This window comes from Hippopotamus amphibius, chromosome 4 (assembly GCF_030028045.1).
Source record: "Hippopotamus amphibius kiboko isolate mHipAmp2 chromosome 4, mHipAmp2.hap2, whole genome shotgun sequence".
Lineage (NCBI taxonomy): Eukaryota > Metazoa > Chordata > Mammalia > Artiodactyla > Hippopotamidae > Hippopotamus > Hippopotamus amphibius.
The window spans coordinates 120,100,335-120,110,992 of record NC_080189.1 but is presented as its reverse complement, the minus strand read 5'-3'; the positions used below and the strand labels follow the sequence as shown (position 1 = coordinate 120,110,992).

General features: G+C 33.6%; 1 protein-coding gene across 4 annotated transcripts in view; it reads right to left on the bottom strand.

The window, feature by feature from the left end:
• Nucleotides 1-2,936: 2,936 nt before the first annotated feature.
• Nucleotides 2,937-10,658, bottom strand: part of ARL5B (ADP ribosylation factor like GTPase 5B) — a 33,623-nt gene continuing 25,901 nt past the window's right edge. For all 4 annotated transcript variants that reach the window (XM_057731792.1, XM_057731791.1, XM_057731794.1 and 1 more), the window contains 2 exons: nucleotides 10,268-10,419; nucleotides 2,937-9,180 (listed from right to left, as the gene is read on the bottom strand). In XM_057731792.1, coding sequence (XP_057587775.1) covers nucleotides 9,132-9,180; nucleotides 10,268-10,419 — 201 coding nt within the window. In that variant the 3' untranslated portion in view covers nucleotides 2,937-9,131. The remainder of the gene's footprint in view (nucleotides 9,181-10,267; nucleotides 10,420-10,658) is intronic.

Here is a 10,658-nt window from a genome sequence, read left to right as displayed (position 1 = left end):
AAGTTACATGGTAATGTGTAGAAAATTAGCTTGTGAGTTTTTCAGATGTATACTTCTTTGAATCAGCTTTGGAGCTTGCTGGTTCCTTAGCCCTGACTTAAATAAGTCTTTAACAAGCAATCACGATATAATTATGTAAGTTGTTTTTAACTTTTTAAAGTTATACTTTGACATCAGGCTTCCCTGTTAAGGAACAAAAAAATTTGCTCCTATGAAGTATGTTCCAAGGAAGCTTGGGTTAACAGTTAGAAAACTGCATGGATATTAAGAGAACTGTATAAAAATTACATGTGGAGGCAATATAGGCATCTGTTAAGTAAATTTAACCATGTGATTAGTCAAAACCCACATACTGATGCTCTTGTATTTGGCCATCTGTAAATTAAGAAGTAGCATTAAAAATAGGCGGAATGTTAAAAAGATTTTAAGAGAATGAAAAGACTGCAAATAATGTATCTGATGACAGCTTCACAGAATAAACAACTCTTGAAATTCGTAAGACAACCCAATTAAAAAAATGAGAAAAATATTTGAAAACTTTGCCAAGATATAAAGATGGCAAACAAGCACTTGAAAAGATGTTCATCATCAGTAGTCTTCACAGAAATGCAAATTAAACCCACGAGACACCAATTAGAATGTCTAAAATCAAAGAATGACCAGATCAAATGTTGGCAAAAATGTACAGCAACTGGGACCCTTATACACCATTAGTGGGAATAGTCCGCTTTGTAAGTTTGCCAGTTTCCTAAAAAGTTCAGTGTACACCTACCATATGTCCCAGCCATTCAACTAATTTTCTGTTTACCCAAGAAAAGTGAAAGTAAATGTTTATACAGCTAGTATGTAAACATTCTAGCAGTCCAGCAGCATCATTCATAAAAATGGAAACCACCCAAACAGTGAGTACATAAACACATTGTGATACATCTATACAATGGACTACTACTCAGCAATTAAAAGGAATGAACCACTGATATAACGAAATGAACAAACCTCAAAATAACTGTGCTGATTGCATACAATTCTATGAAAGTAAAATATAGCCACAGAAAGCAACTCAGTGGTTATCTGGGGGTGGCTAGTGGAATTGAAGGGAGGAATTACAAAGGGCACTGGGAAAATTGGAATGATGGATGTGTTTACTATCTTGACTGCGGTGATTGTTTCACAGGTGTATACACACCAAAGTTTTCAGTTTGTACACTTTGGGAATTCACTGGCAGTCCAGTGGTTAGGACTCCGAGCTTCTACTGCAGGGGGCGTAAGTTCAGTCCCCAGTCGGGGAACCGGGGAACTAAGATCCTGCAAGCTGTGTGGTGTGGTCAAAAAAAAAAACACAAAAAGAAATTGTAATGTTTAGCCGTTGAAGTCCTAGAGCATAGCGGAACTCTTAAACTGAAGTACCTGAAATTTCTAAACTTCCATATAAAATTTGAACTTTGTACATATATGTAATTTTTCAACATAGATTTTGTTCACCACATTCTCAGGTTTTTGAAAAAAAGTTAAAAATCACTACTTTAGAGGAATCCAAGTAACGAATATAATGAAAATTGTTTATTCCACACAAATTATATTACATCTCAACTTTTTAAATAAGAGCACAACTTAAGTACAATGTATATAAAAAAAAAGTACAATGTATATAGATTATCCCAATTATCTCTCAATGGAGTAGGTACTCCAATGTGCTTTTTTTCCAACACCACCAAGCAATTCTCCAATTCTCAGCACAAACTGACTGGGTGTCCTATAAGTTAACTCAATTCTGACACTATTTACTAGGATATCCCACAGCTTAAAGGCTGTCCAGCAAAACTTCAACACCCCCTCCCCTTCACATGCTGATCCAGAGTTCAGCTTGTCACCTGTGCTTCCAACCAGCTATAGACTGGAGATTCTCAAAATTCCCTGTGTTCAATTAATTTGCTAGTGGCTTACAGAACACAGGAACATTAACTTACATTTACCAGTTTATTATAAAGGATGCAAAAGAGCAGATGAAGAGGTACACAGGCAATGTCCAGAAGGACATTCCTCATGGAACTTGGGTGCGCCATCCTCCCAGCACCTGGCTGCATTCACCAATCCAGAAGCTCATCAAATCTCGTTGATTAAAGAGTTTTCAGAGCTCAATTAGTGGCAGCCTGCTCCACTTTCCCTTCCCAGAGGTTGGTGGGTAGGCCTGAAAGTTCCAACCCTCCAATCATTTGATCTTTCAGGTGACCCGCCTCATCCTGAGGCTATCTGGGAGCCCCACCCTAAGTTACTCATTAGCATAAGGTCAAAAGGGGCACCTTATGAAAAACAGAAGACACTCCTATCATTCAGGAAATTCCAGGGTTTGAGGAGCTCTTTACCAGGACTAGGGGACAAAAACCAAATATATTTCCTGTTATAACACACATACCCACTAGAATTGCCTTCCTACTACTCAGGGCTTCCACTTCTCTGGTAAATGTAACTTCTGCTAGGCCACAGGTGTTTGAACCAGCAAAAGTAACTGATCCAATGTCGGCAAATGAACAGTTTTCTCTGCAGAACACGGAATTGTAACTAAGAACCTGTGATAATCTGATTTCTCCCTTGTACAAAGATAAAACTATGGGAGCTATTAAACTTGGACATTAACTGCCATGGGACTAGGAAACAGAAAAATCCAGTCTAGAAGAAGACTGAGAAAGAAGAGAGAGTAGGAGAAAGACAAGTTCCTGGTTTCTCCTCAGTGTTCCTGGGTCTCCAGTCCCAGGGTGTTCCAGAAGTCCAGGTGTATCCCTGACCTTAGGTTCCACGCCAGCCCAGCACCTCATTCTTAATCATAAAAATTCCTCTCTCTTTGTTTGCCTAGGTGAGTTTCTATCACTTGCAGCAAGACTGTTAAAACAAAATTTAATCTTAAAAAACAAACAACAACAACAACAACATATTGGAAAAGTAATTATTTATTATGACAAAAATAAAATTGTTGACTGAAAACAAATGAATGTTACACTGTATTGCACCATGACTGCACATGAGCCAAAACCTGTCTAAAAGATGAACATTCCAGAGCAAACAGCATCCTTTCACTTGGGTAAGTAGGCATGCAAGCAACTCATTACAGCATAATTGCAGAAATAAAGAATCATGAGTACCAGTAACCTAAACTTAACATATAGAAGCATTTTACAACAGTTTTAATAAAGCTATTAAAAACTTAAAACATGTCTTTTAAACGACCCCACCATCAGAACAACATGCTCTCAACCACTACCACTTTCAAGAAGTCATGATGTGAATGTGTTAATCTGTTTGCTCTTTTAATTTTATTAATGCTTATGTATTGAACCAATAGCACACATCTCAGTTATTTGGTTGGGATTAAGAAGCTCAGTTTGTGGCATGAAAGACATTTTTTTCCTCTGTACAATACCAGGGGGCCCCCAGAGAGATCCAATTCATAATTTTGGCCTTGTTAACATCCTCTTTATTTGACCAAGCTGATTAGCGAAGATATTGTTACAATGTTTGCAGAAAGCCTGAAGCTTATAACTAAGATTTGTATTTAAGAAATGAACATGAACATAAATATAGACACTTGAATGTAGTTTTACATTCTGAGGCAAGAAGTATATTATATAGGGCCTGCTGTTTCCTCTTTAATGCTCTAAAGCACCAATTTATGTTAAGATGGCAATGTGTACGTATAATCATTATATCCTGACTAGAACAAACGGAAGAGCAAGGCTGTAACTGCTTTTAGTTTTTGTTTTCTTAACCATGCGCCGTACAATAGATGAACAGGGTAAATTTTATAACTATTACATAATTGGAAAATATAATAACCGTCATTTTATTTCACACTTTTAATGAAATAGCAGCTCAACGTTCTAAAAAAATCAAAATGAAAAGTTTCCATAACTACACTGAACGGTTTACTCCAAGAGAACAAAATAGGGGCTGTAGAGTCCCTGCATTTCCTGAAGGAAAATGTAGGATTAAAATGATTATAGTCTCTTATGAATAGGGCCAAAATATGCAAGTAAATTATACATAACCAACATCAACTGATAGTCACTTGGTATCTCACCAATACCAATGGAAATATATTCACAGTATAATAAAATCAATCAAATTTTAGGGTTTTTCCTTTCCCTTACCTTGATTTTAATGAAACTGATTAAATACTAAGCACTTGCCCATGTGCTTTAATGAAGACGGTATGTGGATCTGCTACATCTTTTTTTTTTTTTGCTACATCTTGTTAACCTTGCTAGTGGTAGACAGAAGTAAATGAAAACAAAATTTCCAAGGAATGCTATCCTTTGGTTGTGAATTTTGATTATTTCAAATACAGTTTGGGTAAAGGGGAATTTTATGGGATTGTGCAACATCCCATAAACTGGAGCAAAGCACCTTATGGACTGAAAAATGAGGTAATTTTTTAATTAAAATTTTTACAAGTTTGTGCAAGAGAACACGTCCATTCTTCTAGAATTTTGTTTTCTAGTCCAAAAGATTATGCACAGCACATTTTATTATTTCTCCATTTCTAGGGGAAAAGGTAGATTACTGGTTTATTAAAATGCAAAAGGTGCCACTCTGTGACTACACTCCCAAATTCTAGAAACCTGATCAGGCTTCAGTCCTTTGGCCACATTAAAAACAATATAGGCCATCCAATTCTACAGTAAAAGACTGAATTTTCTAGTAATTTTAAGTGCCTTGAATGGGGGCAATTCACTATTTTCACTCATATTTTCTATTGAAGATTTTCTACCGCACATTAATCTTTACTATCAAGTTTTTTGACTTTTGTTTTCTAGGTATGCCTCTAAACCTCCAATTAACATTTCCCAAACATTTCACTAGGCCTTATACATTTAAAGCTGATTTTAGGTCTGCAGAATGCAATATTTTTCTACTTTAAATTTAAAACAAAGTAACTGAAAAAAAAATTTTTTTTATTGGCCTTCACTATGTAGCTCTGGTTACCTGGAACTCTTCAAAAAATACTTTTAGGGAACCTGGCTTTTTGATTTCAGTCTTCACAGTAATGCTAAATGAGTAAGGATGAGACATTACTGAAAAAACTAACCTTGAATATAAATTACTTCCAGATTTATAAAGACATTTGTAAAATATTGACATCCTGGCTGTACTATCCCTTCAATACTGGAAAGTCAAACAGAACTGGGGTTTGGGGTAGCGTCTAAAGCCAATAAACTCTGAATAAACTAACCACTTCCATCCAATTAGTAAAAGCCAGGAAAATAAGTAAGGTATTTTCTAGAAGAGAGTATTTCCAATACACACTGGTGTTTTATAAGTGGATTAAATAGCAATATGGCTTATTTTCTTATTTGCATTATCATTAACTACTAGCTCAACTTAAGTGGAGCAGCAGCTACTAGTTGATACAAAACAGTAGGAAGGCCATAGATAGAACTGTCTAAGGTCAAACAGGTCATGGCCAAACTAAGATTCAAACCCACTTCTTTAGATGGCCAGCACAATGTTCTACTAGATACAAGTCATCATGCTGTACCTTGAAGTGACTTTACCCTGACAAAATATAAAAGATCCTTTAGAACAGAACTAGATATGAAATGTTTTGGATCCAAAAACACAGATGAAAAGTTAGGCTCATAAAATTGGTCTTCAAAGATAAATGTCAATGGAATTCACCTATTCTAGGTATAATACCAGTATATTTTTTCTACTGGTATTGTTTTACATAGTTAAGAATTAAATGAGTGCTAGTCAGAGACAATTCCATTTATAGTTTGTCCTAGGATACTACATCAAAAATATTTTTTAAAAAATAAAGCTTTTATTGTTTTAAAATTTGCTTTGTGACTCCCCATAACTCTCCAGAGAATGTTCACAGCACTGCTTACATCATTCACTATTTCCATAGGAAAATAATTATTTTCTCTTTATGCTATAGATAATGAAAATTACTTTATGCTTAATCAAAATGACTACAGCTACAGGAGTGGCATCCATTTTAAAAATGACTTTTAACGATGAAATTTCAATTTATTATCATTCCTCTAATGAATATAGAATAAAATTATACCTTTAAGCATACTAACAAAGAACCTAAAAGCAAAACTTTGTATTTAATCTTGTTATTCAAAAGATTATATATTATTTCAAATTTTAAGTAATTAAATTACACTAACAATACAAAATAGGCAGAATGTTCCCATATAAAAGGGCTTATTAATTCTAAAAGAGTTCTCAGATAGGCTTCAATAAGAAAGATGGGTTTAAATATGAAGAATGCAACATGTTCAAAATTAAGAAAAATGCCTTGAACTTACAAGGGTAGCAGTTACATTTTAGTTGTAACAAAACATTTGTTAAAATTTAGTTTCTTTAACCTCAAGTTAAAAACAAAATGTAGAATAATCTCCCAAAAGTAACATGGGTGGGTCCCCTGCTTTCCACCACACATTACAAACTTCTCTAGGCAATTGAGGAATTGATGGGGAGGGTGAAACTTGAACTATTTCACTGTTTATTAGCTGCTAATATGACTCCTGAAGAACAGGTATAATACAAAGTTGAGAACTTATCTCAAAATATGAATAAAGGCACTAATCACAAATTTACATTTTTCATCAGACAATATCTTATAGTTGGCGGATCTGCAATAAATGTCAGAATCAATGCTTTAGTGTTAGATATGTGCTTGGGTCAAAACATTCTCTTGGAGTAAAGGATAATCAGTTTTCATATTACTATAAGAGGAAATATCTAACGAGAACCTAAAAAACACTTTTTAAAAGCCTTACATGAATTTTCTAAGTGAACTTTTTTCCCAATCGTTGGCACAAAACCTAGCTGGATATTACTTTCATCTTCAACGCACAGCTAATATACATCATTTCTAAGCCAAAACAAAAAACAGTGTTTTTAAAAAAGGATTTAGAAAATAAAACAAATTGTACTTTAAAAATCAAATAGAAAACTTGAGTCTATACTAGTAGTTTGACAAAATACAATCAACTGTTAACACTTTCAACATAATGCTGATGTGGTAATATAAAAAAATAACCATATAATCTGATAGAAGAAAATGGAGCCAGCCAACCTTGTTAGATACAAGAAGAAAGACTTCATAATAAGAACAAATACAGGAGTATTAAATATGACTTTCCTCAGGACAGAATTCAGAGAATTATCCTCAGTATTCATGGGTAAACTATACAACCAAGATAGAAATTCTGGCAAAGTGAGCTTTAGGTAAATGGTATTTTCATAATTTCTCCTGCCCCCACCACCACATACACACCACAAAGCATCCATATTGATTCTTGTCTGCTTTTCTCTCATGTTCTTGATTATGTTACATTAAAAACAAAATTTATCCTCTACCTGGTACAGAATCACTAAGAAAAAGGTTCAAAACAAGGTTAATGAACAACTAGTTCCCAAAGCCCAGAAAGCTTTCCTCTGGTTATCTCCAGTTCTAGGGTGTGCTTTCACTAAACAGAAATCAGAAAAATGTTACCACATTCAACTAAATTAGACTAAATATAGCAAATCAAGTATACCTGAAAACAGCAAAATTTAAACCAACTTATGATTAAAAAATATTAAAATTTAAGTATCACTTTGAATAGGTATTGATATTATGAACACTGAATCCTATTGTTGACCAAAATGAAATAAAAATACTGCAAAAATAAAGTATTATTCTCTATGTATGTTTTATCCCTTTCATTATAGCAAAATCACACATTTGAAATAAAGAGGATCAAAATTACAATACTTGTCCTCCCTCTTAAGGTATGCATTATTTAGATTATTGTTCATATTAGACGACTGCCTTGAAAATGTTTTAATGCTATCCAATAAGTAAACTTCTGCAAGATTATGAGTTTTTTGCTGTTTAAAATTTTTTTAAGTTGTTAGTGTATTAAACTTGAGTCTCAATAGTAATATTCTAAAAGCCATGATTAAATTCAGCAGCTTCCTATAATCCAGCAAAAGATTTTAGAACATAAGGCATAATTATACAAATGGCAATTGTTTTAAGCCTATTACACTACAACCTCAAACAGATTTAAGGAAAGCCCTGTGGTTTTTTAAGTAACCTACTGCTGGTGGTAGAAATGCTATTACAGTCACAATTGCAAGTTCTAACAAATAAAATGAATTGTTTATACCTCTGGCTTTTAGCTATTGCCCAAAGCATTTGCAAATGGAATAGCTGAACTTTTTGCTGATAATAAAGTTAGCAATTGATAGTAAAATATGTTCCAAGTGTCTTGTTTTAATTTTTAGTGCTGGTATGCTTTAGTAACTCGCAATAGTTATATATGTACTGAATAATGTGACATTCTTAAAAATACCAGATTTATTCAAAATATGTACTATCAAAGTTGAGCTTTGAAATAAATATTTTACTTTGATTAGTTTTTAACCAAAACCAATCCTGTGTTGTAGGCAGAAAAGTGAACTTAAATCTTTTAGATAAATAGCCTACTTAATTTCCATGCTAATAGAAACTTAAAATTATTCCATGACTTGCAATAATGTGGCAGAAATTAACTCATTTAAAGGCAGTTCTCAAGATGTTTCACCCCGCTCCTTATATATATATATATATATATATATATATATCTTCTAGACATATTTCTTTCTCTATAATAAGTTCTGTCCAAAAGATAGGTGGTTTATAGAGGGAGCAAATATTTAGTGCTGGGTAAGTTTGCAAACAGTACCTCTACTACTACTACTTTGTCAAACCAGTAATTACTTGGTGGGGGGAGGGGACAGCCAAAAAATGAAAGAAACGGGTTGTTAAAGTTATTACAATACTTCAGTAAACATTAAACATATGACAAACATTTCTTACAAGGCAGTCGTTGAATAATTAGAATAAGCAGTCAGAAGAATTCTGTTGCTTCAAAACAGCTATACATTATGTTCATCCAACTGAAGATTAGTGCATTAAAAAAAAAAGTTAAGAAAAAAATCTTTTATGTTCCAGTTCAGCTGCACTTGATTCAAGTGTTGCTCATAGAGGTTTGTGTTGTTATAAATTAAACATGCTGCTGCCTTAGCAGCCAAAGGTACTAGGAAAAAATGTTCATGTCACAGAATAAATAGAGAGTCTCTTTCGAGCTAAAAAGTTATCTCACACCAATCCGGGAGGTCATCCACTCTAGACCTTGGCATAACCTGAAAAAGAAGACAAAAGTATTTCCAAAATGAAAAACTTTATACTTAAAAATTAAAAGCATACTTACTATTTTTAAAATCTTATGCAAATGTTGGTACTACAATAGTTATTTATACATTTAACTGACAACATTCAGGTAACACTATATAATAAGTAGACTTTTTAAGTGGAAGATTAAACAAAATTATATTAATCAGTTGAGTATTGTGGGAAGTTGCTTTAGTCTCATCTTTAAGATACAGCTTTGGTGGTTTTGCCATTAAGACTACATCTACCCCACCCCCGCCTTAAGATTAATTAAAACTGAAACCACCACAGAAAGACAGCAGGAATTTCACCTTACTCTCCCAAATGCTAAAGAATGGATTGCCTATGGCCTAGTTTTAAAAGTATAGGTCAAAAAAATCAACACATAGCTATTAGATTACAAGCTATTTCTAGTATGAGAAATAATGAGAAGGTCAGTTTGATTTGAAGATAAATAAGTTCCTAGAAATAAACTGGGTAATCCATATATAACACTATGGGTTCTCCTTGGCTTACTATGTCCAAACTCAAATTCTCAAGAAAGGAGGAATACATTAGAATAGCGTTTATCTTAAATGTCTGTTGTTTAGAACTATGCCTCCCAAAATGACTTCTGATAATAAAGGAGATACACTCTGTGGAAAGCTGGGAATTTAGGCTTAATTAAGCCCTTGCAGAAAATGTGAAAATTCTTTGAAGCTTCCACTTTTATTCAGGTGACATTACAGTTTTCTCCTAGCTGATGAATGATAAAAGCAAGAAATGAACAACTGAAAATCTAGACTGTAAAAAAATTCAGAAGTTTGTTCTTGCCCTTTTTTGGTGAAACATTCCATTTATACTAAAAGTTACAAAAACATTTGCCAGTAACTTTGTTAAATTGTAATTTAACAATAGTAACTGACTAAAATTATTCCAACCTTGTAAGCCTGAGACACAATATAAAAACTATTGTTAAGAACAAAAATGGAACAAGATTCAAAGAAAACAAGCTGGCTGAAAAAAGCTGCAAGAAATCTGAAAGAGGCCATACCTGACCTCACACTGATGCATACTCACCCTTCTCCAGTTAAAGCGCAGCAGGACTGAATGTGCCATGGGTGGTCCTTAATTGAACTGAGAGTGAGGTACTTAGAGATTTCAGCTGCTGTCATACACCCTTTCATATCCTGTTTATTGGCAAAGATAAGGACTGCAGCCTTCCGTAAATCCTGCAATCAACATGAAATATTTCTAATATGTGAAATATCACAATTCAAATTAAAGTAATGAAACAGGAGGGTAAAATATGCCCTATTGAACAATTATCATGAAATCTCTCTACTTTAAAATAAATCAGGCACTACTATTTAATATAAAAATTTTGTTGAAATAAAAATAAATGACCTCAAATAACCATGACTTAACAATTCACTCTAACAAAGACAGATTAATATAAACTAGATATATT